The 23,487-nt window shown below is 42.1% G+C and overlaps 1 protein-coding gene across 2 annotated transcripts in view; it reads right to left on the bottom strand.

The window, feature by feature from the left end:
- Nucleotides 1–9,955: 9,955 nt before the first annotated feature.
- Nucleotides 9,956–23,487, bottom strand: part of PACRG (parkin coregulated) — a 222,065-nt gene continuing 208,533 nt past the window's right edge. For both annotated transcript variants that reach the window (XM_081187954.1, XM_081187953.1), the window contains one exon: nt 9,956–10,285. In XM_081187954.1, the coding sequence (XP_081044080.1) occupies nt 10,125–10,285 (161 nt within the window). In that variant the 3' untranslated portion in view covers nt 9,956–10,124. The remainder of the gene's footprint in view (nt 10,286–23,487) is intronic.

Here is a 23,487-nt window from a genome sequence, read left to right as displayed (position 1 = left end):
CCTCTGGACAATTTGCAATAGATCAACAAGAGTTTCTGTCTCTGCTATTTGACAGTAACAACCAAAAAGCATTCCCCCCCTTCCCTTTTTAGAATTGTAATACCTGATCTGTAAGGACTGAAGTGTAGATTTCCATTTGTGTGTTAAGGGCATTCCAATGTGTGGCTCATAGGGTGTTGCTGGTACTGTGCTTTGTTTTGTTTTTGCAATAGGTGATGCCTCCCCCGTCACCTGGCCTGATTGATGGACCTTGGGCTCTAGTAAAAACACAGGAGATCTCACGAGTCTGAAATCTGGCCTGGACGAGAGTGTTGACATACAATGGAATGACAGGGACAGTGCCGTGGGCAACTGGGAGATGAGTGGGCTGAAAATGCAAGAACAATAATAGCTCTGCTCCTTTGGTATATGGTTTGGTATGTGGCACTGAGTGGAAAGATTCATGTGTTGGAATGACTCTGACCCATGTGGTGTAGTGGCTGGATTAGGACCTGAAAGACCTGTGCTCAAACTCCCAAGATTGGGTGAGTTTTGTCCAGTCGCTTTCATTCAGCCTAACCTATATCCCAGGCTTTTTATGAGAATAAAATGGGGTGAAGAGAACCGTGTGTGCTGTGTTGAACTCCATGGATGGACAGTAAATGCAATAATAAATGTAGAAAGAGAAGTTGTCTTGACCACCCACCAATGCTGTAGATGTAAGATGCATTCTGGACTTTCCCAATTGGCCTATGAAGGTGGATTTGCATGGCAATGGTAGTTAATAGTCAACAACCATCGCTGGTGGGTGGGTTCAAATTTCTGCTTTTGGAAACTCCTGTATCCACAATAGATGTTTCCACAGCAATTCAAGAATTTACTGTTGGACTGGGGTGATGAGCCGGGCGGGAGGAGCAGCAACACTAGCCAGATCAAAGCATTACATAAAGTCTACTGCTAACCAGTTGCATTGGAAAGGACCTGTGTTGTGTAGCGTTGCTGTGTGCTTTGGAAATATTTTGCAATATTTTGCTTTGGTTTAGCAAGCTGCAATAAAGGACGGTAAAATCTTGCAGGATCTGCGCGGCTAGATCAGTGGCAACAAGGTCACAGCAACATTGCAAGCTCAGATCTAAGGTATTGTGAGCAGGCCAGTCTAGATTAGCTCATATCTTGCAAACAGAATACTTAAAGCCAGTGCTTTTTTTCTGGGGGGGATGCAGGGGTACATATACCCCTAAACATTTTGTGAATCTAAGTTTGGCCTCATTGAGGGGCAGTATTTCAATATCAGTAGGAAAATGAGAGTACCCCTAAACATTTTTTAAGGGGAAAAAAGCACTGCTTAAAGCAGGACCTCATGAAGCATTTGGATATTTGGGCTTTTAATAGAATTCATAAATCTTTAAATAAATAACTTTGTGATGTAAATAAAATGGAAACACCTACATACCCTGCTTTTCTTTATTTTGTCACTTAGTGGACTTTAGAGCTTAGGCACATCTGAGCCAAGTTGTGACCCAGAGAACTGGACTCTAATCACAACGATGTAACATTCCATCCAGATTTTGTGCATGTTTTGTTCAAGAAAATCTTACAGTGATCAACTGGCCTTAATCTTAGATAAACCTGCATAGGATCATAGCCCTCATAGCAGTCTTATGTATGCTTACAAAGAAGTAAGCCCCACTGAGTTCAATGGGACTTACTTTCAGGATTGCAGCCGGTTTTCTTCCCTGTAATGAAGATTTATCCCCTCTCCTCCTGCTGATAAGGGAGAGATCTTATTAATGAAGCCTCCGAGGTGGTTAGATTTCCTACTGTCACCCTCTAAAAGATGTCTACAATTTTTCCCCTGGAGAGGGTTTAACTGCTTTGTAGCTCCATAAAGATATTTCACAGAGAAAGCTTTATTCAATTGGGGTTCTTAAACCTCCTTTGTGAAAAGTGGTGGCATTTCGGGAGATATGTGGCCTTTGCCACGCATGTGATATGGCCGGGGCTTCTGAGCAGGAGAGTTCAAGGGCTGAAGATCCTTTTCAATCTATTAAGCCAACTGCCAATAGCAGCACTTGAAAAGGACAGGAGAGAATAAAAGTAAAGCAAAACATTTCCTGTATAAATTATAGTGCAATCCTACTCAAATGCAAGCCCTACTGAGATCAATGGGGCTTATTAACAGGTACATAGGTCAAGCATTTTAACAACTGTTTATTAAGAGAAGCCCATTTAGGTAGCAATTTGCAATCCTATACACTGTATAGGACAGCAGCCGGGAAGTTGACTGGGAAAAGTTGTCAAAAAGTTAGATTTAAAACCAAAAAACAAAAACCAACAATCCAAGGGTTTGGTTCTGGAATGTCTTTTCAGCCTTATTTGTCTTATTGGTACATTCCTTTGAATGTGGGCTGTGCCTACTAGCTTGCTAACAGGTCTACAAATGCAGCTTACTAAGCTGAAGCTGAATGCAGACTGGCCTACGTCTGGCTTGCAAAAAATGCATGCTTTTCAAAAATAACATTTTTGACAGATTTCTCTGCCTCTCCTCCATTCTTTGCATTGCATTTTTACATCTTTGCACACCCCAGGAACACGGAGGAGTGAACAAAGGGCCTTTTCAAAGGCAAACCTTTTGAATGATCCTATTGTGTTCCTTCACTGAATCAAAGCACACATGAGCTTGATTGTATGCAGAGAACATCTTCCAGCCCCTCTGTTGGTTTTCAAGTTGTCACACATACTTTAGGCCAAAGTCCTGCACAGTGGCAGCAAAAAGCTTTAAATCCCTGATCACATGACTCCTGGAATGATGCACAACAAGCAGGGAATACATGCAAGAAGTTCGCAGCACCAGATGTTCACCTTTGGATTCTGGAGGCACTGCACTAGCAATTCCTTCTTTCGTTCTTAAAAACAAAACAAAAAGGATGCTGCACTATTACAAATAGGGAAGATTTTGAACATACACTTCTTAGAGGGAATAGCTGAAAAATAAAACAAACTCTGTGAAATGTTGCATTGAGCACAAACGTTTCCAGGTTCTCTTCCCAAGAATACAATAGAAAAGGTTATAGATCATGCAGAGACAAATTTAGTTAAGCTTGATTTTTCTCATTGCTCATTTTCATTCCACAGCAGAATTCATCTAGGTGCCTCCCATAACAAGGGCTGGGGCTGGTCAAAGTGAAGTTTTTGCTGTGGGGCTTGATTATGCTACTGCAATCTGATGGCTGAGCTGTGGAGAAGTTGGAAGCCTGTTCCATTTTGCTCTAGGAAGGGATCTTTCTTCTACAACTGGTGGGAGGAGGAATTTGGGAGCTCTAAAGCAGAGTATGCAGGAAAACCCCCAAGTGCAATCCTTGGCATCTCAAATTAATGGGTTTCACAGGGCAGGCCTGGATAGGGCCCCTGCCTGAGTATCCCTGGCCAGAGTTGACAGTACAGAGCAAGATCTGGGCCTGATTCAGTATAAGGCAGTTCACACACTAGCCTCGCAATCTAGCCCCATATGAGTGCAGAAGCAAGCTTCCATGTTTGTATTGTTACCTGAATGCGGGATACCAAGTCAGACTACTGGTCTAGCTAGCTCAGTGTCTAGACTCAGAAGTTGCTGCTCTCCAGATGCCCACCCAAGCTTATCTGGCCTGCTGCCTCGGATGTGGTGGAGGATGATATCCTATTACCAATGTCAAAGTAAGCTCCAACTGCCCAACCATTCTGTACATGGAATTAAGGATGGGGTCCCATCTCAGGCAGCAAAATTTCTCCAACCGGCACAGCCTAAACCATGGAGAATCATGTGCACAATCTGAGTAGGCATTATCTCTTTTGTCTTGCATTCAGCCGCAGGAAATTAGCTATGCACTGTACCCTTAATCATGGTCCAAATTCCTCCTCCTCGCTCTCATTCCTAAGACTGGAAGAAACCCTGTTTCACTTGGGCCAGGGAGGTGTATAAAACCCGGTTAAATGAATAAACAAACCCATTTGTTACCCACATCTGTGTAGAATCCAAATTAGTAGACAAGGTTCAATAGACACCACAGTTGTGATTCCCCAGCCTTGTCCAGCAGCCAGTGTTTCATGCACATAGCTTTGTGAGCTCATAAGAAGTAGCACCGACCAGCTGTTCAGCAGCAAGAAGAAGGGGTTGGATTTAGCTCCCCCTAAACAGCTTATCTCTGTGATGGCCGATTATCTGACAGTGATATGCTGCTCACAGTCAGCTCAGGGCCTATAAGTATTATATCTGTTCAACCATAGGGAAGAGATGGCTCTACAATCCTGTAAAGCTGTGAACCATATATGAAAGGAGAGAGGGAATTGGAGGTAGGATGAATCATAGAATTGTAGAGTTGGAAGGGACCACGAGGGTCATCCAGTCCAATCCCCAGCAATGCAGGAATCTTTCTGCCCTATGTAGGGCTCGAACTGACAACCCTGAGAATAAGAGTCTCATCCTCTACCAACCGAGCAATCCCGATGCAAGAGGGGAGACTGCATTTGTACTCAGGTCCTTTCAGGCTTCCCATCAGCATCTGGTTGGCCTCTGTGAGAACAGGATGCTGAACTAGCTGAGCCTTTGGTCAGATCCAGCAGGTCTCTTTTATGTACTAATTGGGGGGGGGAGTGTGTGTGTGTGTGTTTGCACTTTTCTGGCATTGTGGTCTTTAACAGTTTCTTCTATTTTGTTATTACTAATTATGATCATTAATTTGTTTATACTCCGCCTTTTTCCCTAACAGGGACTCAAGGTGGCTTACAAAATAGTTCCTGTTGTCCACTGAGCGCCAAACTCAATTCTTCAATGGCTTCATAGTCAGTGGGCCACACTGACAGTCATGCTGCTAGGAACTTAACCAGCATGAATGCAACACATGCAGACTTGAAACAGGAAACTGAGCTCTACCTTTGTAGTAAAAGCTATGGGCTTTACTGTTGTTTCTGTCCTGATCTTGGGGTGGGGATCTAAGAAGGGATCTAAGAACATCCCACTATGACCTATATTCATCACAAGCAGCACTGTTTCTGTTCCGCTACAGTTCAGTTTCCATCGAGCACCACATTATCTGCCTCGCTGTCTACCATCTTTATCACAGCTTGTGTAACTATTTATGTAGCTTGCATTCATTTTAATATAAAGGAAATGTCAAAACGACATTTTAAAAAGCTGTTCATAATATATAATTTGTGGGCTTAAAAACATCACTCAATGATGTGAGTGAATACTGATCATATTCACTTAACTAATGTCCATTCCTGGCCACAGGTGAACATGTGAACTGCCACAATTTCCACTTCCTTCTCTGTTTTTGTTGAAATTCTCTGACATCCTTGTCCTGGAAAGGTGCCCTTAGAAGATGAATGCTCTAAGATTGTAGGTATGTTGAAAAATATAGCTCACAAGCAATTTTTAAATAGGAAATTTGGGTGGGACCTAGAGTGCTTAGTCTAAGTCAACTCATGGCAACTAACATTTCCTTTTCAACAGGAGAAGCAAGACCCAGCTCATAAGGAGCAAATGATGAATCAGTGTATTATATTCCTGACCAGCTCTTATGCATTTTATAGCATACAATGTGCACACTATTAAAATCATTTGAAGTACAGGCAACTGTTCACAGACCATATATTTATACTGGAATGCTTCTATAATATTGCATATGAATTGGTAATCTTGTACAGTCAATGAAAAAAATTCACCCTGCATTAAATGTTAAGTGTAAAAAGACTTTTGTTTCTAGCCAGAGGGAGAAACTGGTCATCCAGCAGATGAAGGACAGAGATAATAAATTCTTCCAACAACCAGAAAACATTCTGAACACTCAAGAGACAGAGAAATTGGAACCTCGGGCTACACCAAAAAACCCCACACTCACTCATTCATTCAACACGTTTTTCCATACAATTAAAGGAACATTTTTCTAGATGAGTAATTAATGTTATCCCACCACAAGGAACAGCCTGCCCATCACAAAACTAATGGTATTTGAAGTCTGTAGCTGACTCCCCTCCAGGGGTTTAGGAGGGTGGGTGGGCACAAGATGCCAAACCCAGTGGCCAAATGAGCTTGTTAGCACAGAGTTGATAAGTCAATGGATATTAATAGCAACAGTATAAATATATATATTGTCAATTGGAATATGTGGCCAGCGCAGGTCATGATGTCCCCTACCAGAACAGGTTGGAATGCACACACAGTCATAAGAAGATCAAGTTTCCAGCCCACTTAGATCCAGCCACAATAATGGATGCACTTGAGGCATGTGTAGCTGGGAGTGCAATTTCAATTGAAGTGCCCACTGCATCCATTTCTGGATAGAGCTGATATTGTGACCATCATTCATGCTTTGGTACTGCCTAGGCATGATTACTGCAATCTATGATACATGGTGCTGCCTCTGAAAAGTGTTTGGCAACTGCAGCTGACCCAGAATACACGGAGTACAGCAGGACCCACCATTTATACTTACTAGTGTTAAAGGTTCCTCACTGGCTTCCACTTGGTTTCTGGACAGTTCTAAAAAACCCATCAAGAGCATAGGGAAGACAGCAGAGGAAAGTCCCATTCCATAAGTGGAAGTCCTTGTGCCAGGCTTCCACTGACAGGACTCATTAGTCGAGTTAGTGTATAGCCATGATGATGAACCACCATTCAGGCCTGACCCCGCACCAAGCATTTCAGGGCATTTATTGGAACTAATGCCTTGCCTGAGCCTCCCTCCCTTGTGCCTGCTGCTGCTTGGACCGTGAAATCCAGAGCCAGGGCTACAGTTACTGATCACTGTATCAGCCATGAATTTGTGTAATCCTCTTTTGAAGCTGTTAAGGTTGGTGGCCATCACCGCTTCTTGTGGAGTGCCATAGTTTAACTTTCTGCTGTATGAAGAAGTATTTCTTTTTGCCTGGCCTGAGTCTGTCTCCACTCAGTGGATGACTCCCTGGTTCTAGTATTAGGAGGAAGGGGAAAACTTCTTTGTATTTACCCCCTGCAAATCATGCATAATTTCATCTTCTATCATGTCCCCACTTTCTATCACTTATTAGAAAGCAAATAGCCCCAAACATTGCAACCTTTGCTTGTAGGGGAGTTGTTCCAACCCCATGATTTTCTTGCTTGTGATTTGCTGTGCCTTTCCCATCTCTATTCTTAGATGCGGCAATCAGTACTTTAAGTGATGGGGCTCTATAGGTTTATATGAAGGCAAAGGCTTTGAACCAAGGTCTCTTTATTCCGGGTCACCCCTAAGAAGTTTATCATGATTTATAAATCGCCTCCCAGCTCACCAGGGCCCTAGATGCTGTTCTCATCTAGGCTGTAACAAAGTTTCATGGGAGCCCAGCTCCGTAGTGAAACACCATCTGGGCACATCACTCAAACCAGCGCACATCTCAGCTTTGGCAGTGCATTTGTTGAGAAGCACACTGTGGAGGAGAGGGACAGGCCTCTCTCTAGCCTTTCCTCTCTTGCTCATCAGTTCTATTTTTGTAAGGGTGATGTGTGCCGATTTCCTTCTGTGCTATGGAACAAAGGGGGGGGGGAATACTTGCTGAGGGACATACCAACCTGTGATTGTAATCCTCCCTGCCCATCAGAGTAGTCCAGCTGCTCGAAATTTGTCCAGTGGGCTCTTTCTATGCTCTAATATCATTTTTTAAAAAACAAACACCATTATACTTTTGACTTTGTCTGTCCTGTTTGTATCTTACCATAAAAGTGTTTTAAAGGACATTCACGAAAAAAGGCATAACTAGATCTGAGAGCCATTATTATAACTAACTATTCTCTGTTTGTCCAGCGGACTTAAGCAAATGGGTTCCTCCTGGTAGCATTATTGTATTTTCACAGACCAAAAAAATAAGCCTACAATATTAGTGAAAATGGAACAGTGAGGATTCTGCTGTTTTAGATGTGCAAGTGGTGATAATTCAGACAGCTAAGTACTTTTAAGTCCCTCTGACTTCAGTGGGAGAGTTAAAATATACTGAACACTCCCATTTGATTTAACAAGACTTTAAAATACTGAATGTTAACTGGCTTGTGTTTTAACTACTCTCATTCATTCAGGCACTGTGTGCAGGTTAAGCGGTGTTTTTAAAACAAACTTTGCAAGCGTACAAGGACCTTTCCTATTCTCATGTTTTCTTTAAGATTTTGGTTTAGTGTTAGTTAGGACTTTGATTCCAGCCAGAAATAGTTCATTTCCACACGTTAGTTATCTGTCATTCAAAATATTTTGAGATTAGCTGGGGGGGACAGTTCTCTATTGTGAGATCTTTTTTTAAGTTCTCCATTTGCATGTATGTTCCCCGCATGGGCCATCAGGGAAAAACTGCCAGAAAGGGTGTGCCCTGAGGAATGTTTATTGCTTTGGCAGCCCCAGCACTACCAGCCTCCATAATGTACATGCAGTTCCTCTGTTGTGAATGCATTGATTCTTCTGGGCCTGGAGGCTTTTAGCATGAAAAAAGAGCTCTGTTCGCAGCAAGAGCTGGTGCAGCACCTCTAGTGTTTTACTTTAACCCGCCCTGCCCAATATCAGAATCAGGAACTGGGGGCCCACCGGATTTACATGCATCACATTTTGAACTGGCACTTCTGTTGCAAATGGGATGGGCAGATGGGGAAAGGGGGCCAAAAGCTGAAACAGACCCTTTCACCTAAATACCAATGTGTGTGGGGGGGTTAGTGCCTAGCTTTTCCTATGGTTCTAGCCGTATACTCTTCTATAAACTGTGTCACTATGTAATATTAGGGCTGCGAATTTGTAGATGCAAGGGTCAGCATTCCTTGTGAGAAAGAAAGTGGGGGGTGGGGACTCCTGCATTCTTTTAATCAATTTTCTTGTTTTCATAGCAGAAGAACAGCTAAGCAATGCATGTGAAAGAAGCATTATGAAAAGGGGTTTTAATGTGTTAAGTACCTGAGCCTTGCCTTTGTACTTTGTAAAGCACCTGAGTTATGCTGTAATTGCTTAGGAAAACCCTGCCTGTCACAGTTACATAGACATTGCCAAGATTAGTTAGCAGTCTGCCTTTACATTACCTAGCTAGTGTATAATCCTTTAAGGTGTGGGGGGGGGGGAGAACCCTGTGGCTCTCGATGTTGCTTGACCATCAGCCCCAGCAAGCATGGTCAGAGCCACCACAGAATGTGGATGGGGCAGGATCAGACATGGTAAACTTACGCTTTTTGGATGTATGAAAGTGCAGGCGTTTTTTTACTCCACTGTGTTTAAAAATTTTGACGTGGCTGCCAGGTGCCACACAAAATTGCTTGGGGGTTTGTTCTAGTCTACAGGCTCTATCCTAGGCAAGGCTATAGGAGAAAACGATTGTGAGCACATTATGGGTACAAACCAAACCAAATCAGTGGCAGTGAGAGGGATCCTCTGGGGAGCAAGCACTACAAATAGCCGGTCGCAGAGACAGAAACCTCTTGAAAACGCCAACTGCCCTTTTAGACATATAATGGTGCAATATTTCACTACTATCACATTTTGTTTTAAGGCCCCCACCTTGCTATGTTTTCTTGTTTTAATTAAATACTGTAGAAGTAGGAGCCTATATTCTCTGCAGAAAAATACAAACATCTGGAAGCTTCGGTGGCACGTGCGCACAAATCATTAATTAAATTTATGAAGGCGCTTTCTAATGGGCTACACAAAAATCCCTCCTGTAATTGGTATATATGCTCAAAAGTTTTATTGTGAGTCAGAGACCATTACTCTGACCAGCTGCTAGAGAGTCACTGCTGAACCGCTGTTTCTCCTATTAAGCAGTCAGCATAAACTCTCCTCGTTACAGTCTCTGACATCGCCCCCAGGGCAAGAGGACACAGAAGAGCAATTGCCAAAATGTGTACGAAAATTATAGTTTTATTGTCCATACAACTGAAGGTTCGACTCTGGCTCCTGCTCCACTCCGCTTTTGTGATAAAGAAGCAATTCACAGGACAAATAAGCACAGTACACTATTGTAATCAAAGAAACAGGCACTATTTATGTATTGGAAAGACTGCTTCACAATAGTACCACACAGTCTAAAGGTCCAGAAGCTGCTGTTTTAGTAGATGCAGGGAAAGAATGAGGAACAGAACATTTGACAGAGCTGGAGAATGTAAATAGCCTCACTCCTTCTGTTTGTTAGTTTAACAAGCATGATTGGTAAGTTGGAACCATGTATTTAATGTTTATGTAGGCATCTTCACCGCCATAGCGCTCAAAGGCTTCCAGTGTCTCTTGAATCAAGTCTCCGATATTTTCACGCTTCTGCTGACTGTAGTCAATGCCATCTCCCGAATTAACTGATTGATTAAAAAAAGAAAGAATATATTAGGCTAGATGGTCTCGTGGAGATATCACAGCACAACCTTTGCTCTAGAAAATAATTACAAGCAGTGCAAACTAATGGTAAATTCATCTTCATCTGAAAATATAGGAGGTGCCCAACAACAACAACAATAACACCCTGGTTCTGCTGCACACAAACTTGTCAGAAAGCCTTCCATGCAGATTTCACCTTATCAGCCATACGTACCAGCAGGAGACCATGTTCTGCCAAAGTAGCTTCTCTCTGTACAGTAGACTGCAGATGCACTGGCATAGCACATGTGCCATTGGAAATTAGAGCCATCTCTATGTGCCCTAAGGCTGTAGATTTTTGCTGCAGCAATAATGTAAGGGCAGAATCATGAAATCTTAGGGATCTATTTACAAAAAGAATCTGAGCCTATTCTTATTTCCCCAGTTATTTCATCTGTCCACTGCTGGTTTCTATCTTTGGGGGACACTGCAGCTGGTGTGGTCCTACGTGTCTATGCCTATGACAGGGGAAGCCAATGTTCCACTTTCCTGATGTTGCTGGACTCCAGTTACAATCAGTCCAGCCAGCCTGGCCAATGGTCAAGGATTATAGGAACTGTAGTTCAACAAATCTGGAGGGGACAGTGTGGGCTACCCCTACTCTGCGAAGTCCCTGTTAGGATGATGAGCTGAGGTAGGCTAAGCTCAGGAGCCAAGAGAGAATGGATGTACTACTCTCTCATCTAGGTAATCACAAAAGGTAAGGTACCTGGTTTTAATGTCTAGTTTGGCCAATCAGGAGGCTGCCTTATTAACTAAGGGGCTTGTGCTGGGTCTACCTATTTCCTACCAGCCTGAAGAGGACTTGAAGGCCCGATCCCACACAGTTCTGGATAGCTCACCAGGCAGTCTTTGCCTCTCTTTCTGAAGCTGCATTCTAACTTGACGCTTCTGAGAAAAGGGCAAAGGGCTGAACACATTACAGATTATTCCAAGGGGCCGGTCCCTGCCAAACACAAGATCCATTTGCTTATTGAGACTGGAAGAAAGGGAGCTGTGGTTTGTTGCAGAACAGTCATTTTGAAGAAAACCACACAACACAAGCAATGTTGGGGTTCTGGGAAAAAATGTGTTACATTAAGTCAGCACCAATAGGGCAAATTATTTGAGTCCTTATATGGAATAACAGTCTTTTCCATTTACTCTGCTGCGAGGCAGCTTGGGAAGTAACTGGTAACACATATCTGAAGTGAGATAGTATATCCGTTCTTGCAAGAAAGAAAGTCTAGATGCCTGTGCAAATATGGAACAAATGTAAAACTTGGATACATAATCCTTTGCCCAGGACTTTGATGAGACTTGCGCTCTGATTCTAAACGTATTTATTTAGAAGTAGGCCTCACTGACTTCACTGGAATTGCTTCCAAATTATTTTTCAAGCCCTTACTTCAGTGTAATCTCAATGGAAAATAATGTGACTACTCTGGAGTAAAAGGTTAATATATCATGGCCATATAAGGGAACATCCTACAACCCCCTTCAGCATGAATATATTCAGAATCATACCAAAGATAATTTGGCAGTAAGTACTGGATGATTTAGAGGTTTGGCAATAAGACAGAGTTTTTTAGTCCCGTATATCTCTGGCTCTAACCCAGCATGGATATATAGTGACTGAAAACAGTGATTGCCTGAAGGTTATTTGATGGCTCATGTGACATTGGTTGGGCTCACTTTTGTTAATAGCAGACAGGTGTCCTCACCATAAAACTCAACGTCCCTCCTAACACTATTTATCCATTCTGTTGACAGTGTCAGAGAAGCCAGAAGAATCTTGTAGGAAGCCAAATAATCTTCTCCTTGCTTGACATTCTCTTCGAAGCCAAGGAGCAGTGAGGGTGCAAGGACAGTTTTCTTTCAGTCGTGTCTCTTGAAACATTAGCCCATTAGATCTGATCTATGAGGCTTCACTTCAGGGACTGTTCAGATGCTGCTTTGCACATTTAAAGCATAGGACTTCCCCTAAAAGAATCCTTGGAATTGTGGTTTCCCCCTATAGATTCCAATCACCCTTAGAAACTACAGCTACTGTGATTTTGGGGGGAAGTCATGTGCTTTAAATGTGCATTGAATGTGCTTTAAATGTATGGTGTGAAATTGCCCTAGGTCAGGAGTGAGAATCAGGCTAATGAACTCTCTTACTGTACTCAGAAATTAAGCAGGAGATTTCATGTCTATTTGAGCACAGGATCTTCTCAATTTATTACTTTCTTCCTTTGCTTGCACTTAGACTCATCCCAAGTAGAATGCTAGGAACAAAGCAGCATTTTAACAGTTCTTCACTCCAGCGGCAGCTGATTAGTAGGTTGATTCTGAAGTGGGTCTCTTGTTTGTGAAAGATAGCGCATGTAATGAGTTACATGCCCAAAATAAAACACATGCTTCTCTGCAAGGAGCTGAGCCACAATGACACATAGGGTGAGATTTTGCTATATTACATCAACAGTGGTTATTTCAATGCACTTTATTGGAGGCCTAGACCAATGGTTGCTTTGTTCCCTCCCAAACACATGTCCCAAGCATGATGTCAGCAACCTCTGATTCCCTGGATGTTACTGTTTTTCAGCACTCCAAACCCATCCAACACTTTCTGACATTACAATAAATCACATGTGGAGGAAATCTCATGGAATTATCCATTCCAATGTCCATGAAATAGGTTCTTATAAACCTCATGAGAGAACATAAGGAGGACTTGAACATTTTCACATTAAGAAAACACAACAATGTTATATCAAAACTGGGTCAGTGAGCACAGGCAAAAGGAATGAACTAGAACACCAGTCCGGAAGATAAACAGCTCACAGTTAAAAGGTGTAAACATAACATATAGATTCTATGCAACTCCCAGGTCTAATGTGACAAATTCATGATAGTGAGAGCATGACCAGATGCCATTTGAAATAAGCATTTATATGGGCTATCTTTCACAAACAATTTATGTCAACACCTTATTAGCGATTTTCCAATCCATTCCTTGGCTTTATCTGTGCCAGTGCAAGTCATGAGTTGCATCTTCATACCTAAATAGGGTCACCAGTGCAATGTAGAATTATGATGACATTCCCCCAAAGTTGATGGGCATTTCCATTCAATTGGTGTGTGCACTGCATCTTGTGACTGATTATGCAGGGTGGAGGTACCTGCCCCCCCATATTTTATTCAAGTTGGCACCCCTGGCATCTGATGATGATCGCAGAGTCCGGGATGGTTTAAATGTCACCCTTCCTTGAAGAGAAACTCTGGCAACTATCATTTATTATGTGAACTTTCACAAGGAAAATTGCTGGTCTTAATTCTTGAAAGGAAAGCAGTAAAATACTGGTATATTCTCTGTTTCCTTCACATTATTAGTTCTTTTTTTAAAAAAAGTTGAACATGGAATCCTCTCAGGTGCCACAAAACTCAAGCTCATGTTAGGCACTGGATCTCTGCACCACTGGAGCTGTGGAACAGAGGAAGGAAGGACAAAGAGTTCCACATTAGGGCAGTCCCACAACAGTGAAATCAGGTGCCACTGAAGGGTCAGTCTGGTGCCGCTGGCTAATTTTGGCCTTCCTGTCATCCATGGTTCTCACTGGCCCTTAGGCTTGACCACTGCATTCACCCTTAAACATGTGTCTGCCTTAAAAAATGATTCTGTTTGCTCTTTCAAAACATTTACCACTCTAAAATAGCAAAGACACAAAGCTAGAGATTTGGGTTAGCTCTGGGTAAGATAAACATACTTTGCAACTGTGCTGATGGTGAGACATGGTGATAGCTTGATCTGATGCAGACAAAAATCAGTAAGGATGCCAGGCTAGCAAAATAATTCTACAAGAGATGACGGCTCGGAGGACCGAGTAAAAAAAATACTCCAAAAGGGTCAGGCATAAGAGAATGAGCTATAAAGGATGGCACAAAGTGATGCACAGACTATCATTACTGACAATGCATGCCACATGCAGAGCTCGTATCCTCAAGACAGCCATTGTTCCTTCTAATTTCATGACACAGTTTATAAGTGACGCTACTGAAAGGCTATTTCAGCAAAGAAGACTCCCGCTATGCTCCACAATAGTTGCCCTACACAGCTACAGGAATTAGCAAATCTTTCAGGCAAAGATGGGGATGATTACCCATCAGGACAACATCCACCCCTGCATTTGCCAGCATTAGACAGATGAGTCATACTGATTTCCTCAGCACACCTAAGGCTAAGTATCTAGTCATAATAATAATTAGAATGAGTACATGGAGGGGTGGGAGAACCCTCGCCACTGGTGCGCAGCAGTCTCAGCCTGCCCTTCTCTAGCATAATGTTATTTTCGTGTTATTTATTGTATAGCGAACATGTGGGCAACCACAGAAAAAGCTGTACGTAAGATGCCAGAACCTGGATTGGATTCAAGCTGTTTATTGAAGCTTCCCTTAGTGGCAGAGAATTAATCAACATGAAGGAAATTTCAGAGAGCACATCTGTCATGCCACACTCCCCAAGTGAAGTGTCTTGCAGACGCAGCATGCAGCAAAGGGCTCTTGTCCTAGGAAGCAGCAGTGTTATTATTACTGTGCATAGGAAAAGATTTTGCTCAATGCTGGGCAGAACTGCTGATCTAGAGAACTGGAATTAGAAATGGTAGGAGCTAGAATTACAAGTAATTCCCAGATTAGGGCATCAGGCTTCTGTCTGTTATTATCCACATAAAGGTACTTATTATATTAAAAGGTGAGTTTGCGTTTTTATATCCCTTAAGAGCTCTTTCAGATGATGGTACCAGAGGTGAGGCAATTCTTCCGTTGTGATTGTGGACAGCCAGTATGATGCAGTGGTTAGAGATCTGGATGCAGGCCAGGAGACCCACACAGCCATGAAGTTCACTGGGTGAATTTTTAATATATTTATTTATTTTAGGCAATTCTATCTTTGGGCCATGAAAGCTCCCTAAGGTCCTTAGGCCAGTCATTGTGTCTCAGCCTATTATATATCAAAGGGCTGTTGTGGGGAAATAATGGGATAAACCCCAGGTATGATCACTCAAAACCTTTGAAGAAATGTAAGATTGTGTGATCAGAAACAAAACAAACAAAAGTTTCAGGACACACACACAAAAAGCAGTAGTTCTTCACATAGGACATAAGTAAACTATGGAATCTGCTTCCTCAAGAGGTAGTGATAGCCACCAACTTGGCTGACTTTAAAAAAAGGATTAGACAAATTAACGGAGGGTGGCTATGTTCTACCTCTGCTGTTAAATATGGGGAATTAAAAATGGAGAGAGTGCTGCTGTGCTCAGTCCCTATGCCTTCTTCTGGCAACTTTTGCAGGCAAGCTGGTGCCAAACATATTTCTCTGCTTTCCTTTAGACCACAAAAGTGAGGCCAAGAAGTGGGTCTTGTTGTCTGGGCAACCCAGGACCTCCATTCACACTGCCCCGATTTGAGCCCCAGGGAGTTCACTCTGGTGCTGCAATGCAGAGGTTTGACTTCACTGGCGGAGGCACACCTCATTGTCTCTCGAGACAGATGGATGTCAACAACTACTTGCTGGCTTCCCATTGGCACCTGATTGGCCACTGTGAGAACAGGATGCTAGGCTAGATTGGTCATTGACCTGATCCAGCAGACTGTTCATATGTAAACCAGATCAAATGCTTGTGATATTGCTTGATGTAGAAGGAGGACCCATTACCTGTCAGGCTAATAATGAAGGAGGATTTTAAATTGCTTCAAAATTTTCAGATTTTTGTCTTGGCATTTTTCTAAGAATGAATATTATTATTTTTAAGTGTTCATAAATACAACAAAACCTTGATTTCTGTAATATAGATCACCTATTATTGTAGAGACCAGAAATGGAATGTATCTGAAAAGTCTGGAAGGGGTATAAAGGCTCAACCCTCCAGTTCCATCACTATCCAACTACAATCCAAGAAACATACATGACCATATGAAGGCTATGGTTACCAAATACTCCTCTTTTTTCTATGGTTCCTATGCAAATACTACCCTGCTCTCAGTGCCACAAACCCTGCTCCTACATTCTCCTTTCTGGGCAATGAGAAGAAGCACTGAACAGCTACCAAGCATGTCAGTCTTCCCTTTGCCATCCCCAATAATAGGTTGGGGAGGGGGGGAGAGGAGTTTTTGTTTCACATAGCCCCTGGATGAAAAGTTCCTCCATCTTAGGGATGTTCCTATCCCAAGAGGAAAGTGACCACCTCTTTTCTTCTTCTTCTGGGGCAGAGTCATGTCTATTGCTAGAGACTCGATGGATCTTGCATTACACACATCTCCCCGGTCTTTCTTCAGACCATAGTAGAAGAGATGCATGCATGGCACTTGGCTGAGTTGGAGGAAACAATCTGCAGGAGTAAATGAGATCTATTCATATCTATGGAAGTTCTTGATGGTTATAAAATGTATTACAGACTTTTCTGTGGCTTATTAGCTTCCGCTTCTAAGCAGAGGCAGCCGTCTCTATTCAAGATGTTTTAATCTTTTGTATGTGTTCAAACACCTCTATTCAAATCAATGATACATACTTGCCCTTGAAAAGACCTTTCCTCAAGGTCTTATACTTCATGGAAGACATAAATTGAAACTGGAATGGCTGTGTAGCCAGAAAGGTAGAAAAAGTAACTTCCCAAGATTTTAATAGTTCAAATCTGCCCGGGGTCTTTTTGAAAAGAAAGAGATTCAAAGAGACTACTGAAGATCCTTTGAAGCAGGTGCTAGAGTTCCAGCTTAAATCCTTTTGTCAAAGGCCATTCAACCATTTCAATGGAGAAGGCACAAAAATTTGTTCTGTATTGGTCTTGCTCCTCAGAGGCTGTATTGATCGTGGTCATTATTATCAAAACTGAACAATTCTGTTCAAGGCATGTCATGAAACATGTAATTAAAACAAACAGAGATGCACACAAAGCACAGAGAAAGATCAATTCCTCAACTTCATGCATCAAATCAGGACAAATCAAAGCAATCTTTCGTGCAAAGATAACTGCTATCATCAGATGCTTCACAGCTTATGCCAGCTAGATTCTCTCTCTCCTCAACTACCTACTGGCCATGAGTACTGTTGCTGTCTGTGGCTTGGCTCCTAAGGCAAGGAGCTCTTACCTTAAGCAAGTTTACAGAAATGAAGTTCCCTGCATCCTACTGTACTTCCCAAAATTTAATAGCAGCTGAACAAGTAATGTTTTTGTGGATGTGTGGGAAGCCTTGTGCTACAGTTTTCAAGCTTCCACTCAAATTAGCGTGCTGCATAAATATATTCAATGAACAAAAAACCTTTCAGTTTAATGTGTTGTGTTAAGGGCTTTCCACATTCACTCAAGCTCCAAAATGCCTGGAAATTATACTCCAAGCTCTACAGCGCCTTCCTCAAAGTTTTTCTCTCTTTTTTTCCAAAAGTGATATCATGATACAAGATCAGGACTTCAATTAAAGTTTAGGGAGAGAAGTACCTTCTACTTATATCAAGTATGTTTAGTTGTTCATATACCTAATTTCTGAAAAGGTATATGATATAAAGGTATATGGTCTGAAATTTCTGAAAAGGCAAGACTGGTCAATGATACAAGCTAACACTGCCATTTTATGGAGAGCTATTCCCAACTCCAGTCCCTTACATTTAGTTTACATTTAGCACAGTCTGCATATTTCCAACGCAATTCAATAACCAATAAAATCCAAAACTTGAATCTTTCCTGTACTATAGACTTAAAAAGAACTTTGCCAAAATCTTCACCCTGCCAGGGAAATTGGTGGTCTTCCCATTTAGATGCTGAAAATACAAATACAAAACCGACTCATAATGTCAGAAGGCAATTCTTCCCTTATCAAACTTGTCTTTTCTCTGTAGAAACTAGGGAAACTAAGATTGAAGACATGATCAGCATTGTTTAAACCGATCCATTGTTCATGCTGATCAGTTTAAACTGGTCAAAGAATCAGTGATACAGAGTGCAAAGGTCAGCCCTAAATGCACAGTATGTCATGTATTTATCATCTAAAGGAGACAGATACATTTCTGCACATGCAACCTCCGTTCAAACAATTTATATGAAATTCTTGAGTCAGCCCAGGACACTAGGGGTTCAAGAAATAGGTTGTATGTGTTGGTACAGATACATTAAATATATACTGTAAATATACAATAATTAACTTTGCTTAGGCATACTTTTTCTCATTCTTTTTCAAAGTCACCTAAGCTAACAGACATCATCACACTTTGTTGTGTGTGGAGAAGTGTTTTAAAATTGTTTTTACTGTGAGAGTTGGAAGTCTTTATCCACCGTCTCTGAACTGTGCATACCTTTTAGAGATGCCAGTGAAGTTCTCCTGAGCCCAGGAAATAACTGAAGGGGCTCATTAAAGCCCAACTCAAAGGACATGAGCTTTATGACCCCCCAAATTCTTTGATTCACTTTAAAATTGGAGCAAGAGAAGAGTTGTCATTCTCAGGTTCTTAACCCCCATTAATGTAATGGAGGAATTTGCTCCATTACATTCAATAGGATAAAACCAAAAAGCTGCAAGGGCAAAATTCAGGAGGAGTAGGAGGAAGGAAATCCATATACAATGCCCTTGCCCTTAGGGTATTTATGGAGTGTGGAACATGTATGGAATCGACTCTTCTAGGAGGGAGAGACAGCAGAAAAAAAGAAGTTTGCCAAAATGGTCCATGAAGCTGCTTTATACCGTCTACCCAGTATTGCCTAGATCAACTGACAGAGGCTCTCTGAGGTCTTTCCCATTACTTGATCCTTTTAATTGGAGATGTCAGGGACTGAACCCATGATATTCTGCATGCAAGCCACACCCTGTACCACTGAGCTACCCCCAACTGTGAGGTCACTCTTTCTTTAACCAGACTTATAAGCAGGGTGGGGGAGGGAAGACCAGCAACTTGGTAAGGAATTGCAAAGAATTCTTGGTAAATAATTGCAATGCCTTATGGTGTTTTTTGGTAACAATGTGAGTGCACTAGGAATAGTTTTTAACTATTTGTAAATGGCTGCTGTTTAAACAAAAATCTTGAAAAGGAGCCAGGACAGCAGCTGTTATCATAGCTTTTCATTTCCAGGAAACATTAGCAACATCACATGCAATCCATTCTAAGCCCTGAAGTCCACCCCCCCTTCCCCCCCCTTAATTGAGATACTAAAATGAAAACAAAGCCACATATTTTTGTTAATGACACATGGCATATGCAAACACGTCTGTCCCAAGAAGAGACCAGTTGGGAGGGACAAGGTCTTCCTAAAATGATTGTCATTTAGAGTATTTGCCCTTCTCCAGCAATCTCAGCCAAACACCATGCTCAGCAGGAGACAGAATCATGAAGCAAAAATCTCAGTGGCCTTGGTGCAGCCTTTGTACTGTTGCAAAACAATGAAGTAAGGCACAAATCCCACTTAAAGGACCAAAGGGATCACGTTTTGTCCCTGTATGTTATCTGTTGGAATTCATACAAAAGAAGAAAAACCTCATATACAGAAGCTACACAATTTATTTATATGGACAAAGACTGAATGGATTTAATTGCCCATGGTTTGAAATGCCTTTGTTGCATATTATGTCTGATACTATGTTCACTTGTAAATGGAGCTGAATTAATTTGTAATTAAAAGCACACAGTACAAAAACAACACAAAACAAGCATTATTCATTTGATAATGTAATGTAAAGCAACAAAGCATAAGGTCCATCTAGGGCAATTGGTTTCAAAGGAAACCAGAATTGTGCAGAAACATTATAATCATTTTTTTAAAATGCAAGTGTTCTCCCTTGGGATTCCATAAATTGGTTCTTATAAATTGGTTAACCCAATGGCAGGTGAAATGCTGTAGTGCTGCTCCCTCTCACAGAGCAACAGAAGACGCCTCAGGCCACATGCCAGGAGACTATAGTGCAGTACCTCCTCATATCAATGTTACCCAAGATTCCGGAGTGCCATTGACACTCAAGTAACATAAGAACCTGCTTTAAGATGAATGGTGCCTCTTCTCTGTAGACTTTATTGTTCCTGTACTACATGGAATGCTGATGGAAAGAGTCCTTCAGTTTGGGCTCTGTTGTAGGATGCTGGCAGCTGATCAAGTGAGGAGAAGAAGGTGCAAACACTTAAAGTTATGGGAGCAGGTGATCTGGAAGCACTGATAGTTAAGTCATGCAGGGTGAGTCCAGAAGAAACTAGATGGGTGTTTCTGGAGCTATGTTAGAGCCAGGGAAGTCAATAATTCCCCTTATGCATTTGTTTAGCAGCCTCTGAGTGGCTCGCCACAAGGAACGGCTCTGCATAGATAGGAGTCATCTAGTTAAGAGTCCTAGCTAAACTTAAGATGATTTAGCAAGAACTAGTGTGCAACCTCCATGCCCTCACCCACAATGGAAACAGTAAAGGGGCCAGTACATACACTACTAAAGCAATTGGACTAGCAGATGGGTGCCTTGTAAAATTGAAGACATCTTCAGAAAACAGGCAAGATCAGTAATTTGTTTGTTTAAAAGGGGAATAAAGGTCCCATTAGCAGGGCTCCTCTGATTCCAGCCTATACACATAATTTTGATCTACTTCTCTCTCTCTCTCTCTCTCTCTCTCTCTCTCTCTCTCTCTCTCTGTGTGTGTGTGTGTGTGTGTGTATTACACACAGTTATTAAGAATTGCTACTATTTCCAATTTATCATTATTTTCAGATCATTCAGGGAGGGTAGGAGAGACATGAACCTTAAAAGCTTCCTTGGGAGCTTAAGGGCATCAACTTTCTGAAAGATATGGCTGCACAGAATTTGAGACCTTTTTTTTTTTTTTGCCAAAGCACAGGACCAGAATTGAACACTTGTACTTAAGAAGGTTAAAGAACTGGCAGCAGTAGAAATTTACCCTGCTGATTTATCTTCAAAGCAGGTATAGTCCAGACAGCTGCAATATGAGTTTCCTTATAAATCCACAGCATAACCTTAATTCTGACCTCTGTGGGTGGGCAAAAGGGATTGGCATTTAATTCCTTACACCGTTTTCCCTTTATATTTTGTTATGGGTTACTGCTTTTGCTTTTCAACAAAACCAGTGCATGTAATATGTCAGAAGTAGGCAGCCTTCACTAGTCTGGTTTATTTTGGGAGCAAGGCGAGAGTCATGATAAAGGGATGATGACTCAAATTTGCTGCTTTTCTTTTCTTTTTTGGGAAGACATTGATTCTCCTTCTAAAAAGCTTCCATTCCAAATTGCCTCTTTTTTTCAAATATAAACTCTGTGTATGCACACTTTACCTCTGAGTATATGACAACACAGTGCTTGTTTACAATGGTGGGTGTCAATTAGCAGGCTGCTCATAAATTACTGAGGAAACTCTTGTCTGTTGTCTATGCCAGTCCGCAACCCCTGAACCTTTGAAGCACTATGAGTGGAAGGGATGCAGCCCAAGTTCAAGCCCTTGTACTTCTCTATCCTGCATATCCCAGAGCAAGCTCCAGGCAAATCCTGTCCAATTAAGCTTAGTGGGATTTATATCCATGTAAGGGTGAGCTATGCTTTAGCTGTAATTTCTGGATATAAATATCCAAATATATATGGGGGTGGGATTGCATTTTCTACATTTCCCCACAAAATTAAATTAATGTTTAAATATATGCTTAGAGCAGGGATGGGGAAACCTGCAGTCTTCAAGATGTTGTTGAGCTCCCATCATCCCTCTGTCTTGGCCATGCTGGTTGCAGCTAGTGGGAGTTGCAATCTAACAACCTCTGGAGGGTCACAGTTTTCTGCACTCCTGCTTTAAACAATGCCTCCTTAATTACTGATTAATAGTACCTTAAAAAGTAAAGGTAAAGGACAGTTAAGTCCAGTCACAAACGACTCTGGGGTTGTGGTGCTCATCTCACTTTACTGGCCAAGGGAGCCGACATTTGTCCACAGACAGTTTTTCCAGGTCATGTGGCCAACATGACTAAGCCGCTTCTGGCAAAACCAGAGCAGTGCACGAAACCAGAGCAGCGCATGGAAACGACGTTTACCTTCCCACCGGAGTAGTACCTATTTATCTACCTGCACTTTGACGTGCTTTCAAACTGCTAGGTGGGCAGGAGCTGGGACCGAACAAACCACTGACCTTCTGATCAGCAAGCCCAAGGCTCAGTGGTTTACACCACAGCACCACCTGCGTCCCTAATAGTACCTTATTCCAGATTAATAGATTAAGAATTCCATTTATTATTTTATCGTTGAATTTATAAATGTGGACAGAAGTTGCACACTTTATACTTTAGGCTATGTGATCATGGGCTAAACATTACCATCACATATCTATGTTAGCCAATAACATTGATAAAATAATGGCTGGGAAAGAGGCATTGGTGCAAAATGCTAAAATAGACACTACTGCCCAATTCAGTTTCACTAAAATATATATCGCAGAGTTAAAATAAGGCTAAAACATGGTGAGGAAATGACAGAGGATGTTTGTCTTCTCTTGGAGGGAGCTGGCTGGGCTCCCCCCCCCCCATGACCCTCTGGGTATCATCCAAAACTGGCCTAGTAGCCTAGAGGACAAATTTTGCCACAGCTCTTCATCCTTATGAGAAACCCCATCAGAAAGGAGTCTGAAAAACTGCTTGGAAAACTGAGGTCAAGCCTCTGACCTGAACAATAAATAGCTGATTCCTCCCTGCACCCCAAAAGCTAGGATGTCATCATCACACTCAACGTGATAGAAGGTAGAAGAGGGTGAAGTGTCCAGGAGAGGTCATTGTAGTGTAGAAAGATTGGAGGTTGACTGTGCCATCCAAGTCCCCACCTATTCTTGGAAAGAAGGGAGGGTCTCCCCTCCCCCACTCCAGTGCGCACAGAGTTGATAAGCACAAGGAAGCATTGGGGAAGCTGCAATTCCTTCTGGCAACCCCGTACAGCAGAGCTTTCCCAACTTTTCACGTTGGTGACACATTTTTTAAGACATGCATCCTTTTGCAACACAGTAATTCAGTTACTCTGGGAGCCAGAGCAGCTTCGTCACGCTGGCCATGTGACCCAGAAGTGTCTCCGGACAGCGCTGGCCCCGGCCTCTTAAGTGAGATGGGCGCACAACCCTAGAGTCGGACATGACTGGCCCGTACGGGCAGGGGTACCTTTACCTTTTAATTCAGTTTTACTAGCCA

Source organism: Podarcis bocagei, assembly GCF_964188305.1.
Source record: "Podarcis bocagei genome assembly, chromosome: 3".
NCBI lineage: Eukaryota > Metazoa > Chordata > Lepidosauria > Squamata > Lacertidae > Podarcis > Podarcis bocagei.
This window is presented reverse-complemented; position numbering and strand designations above follow the sequence as displayed.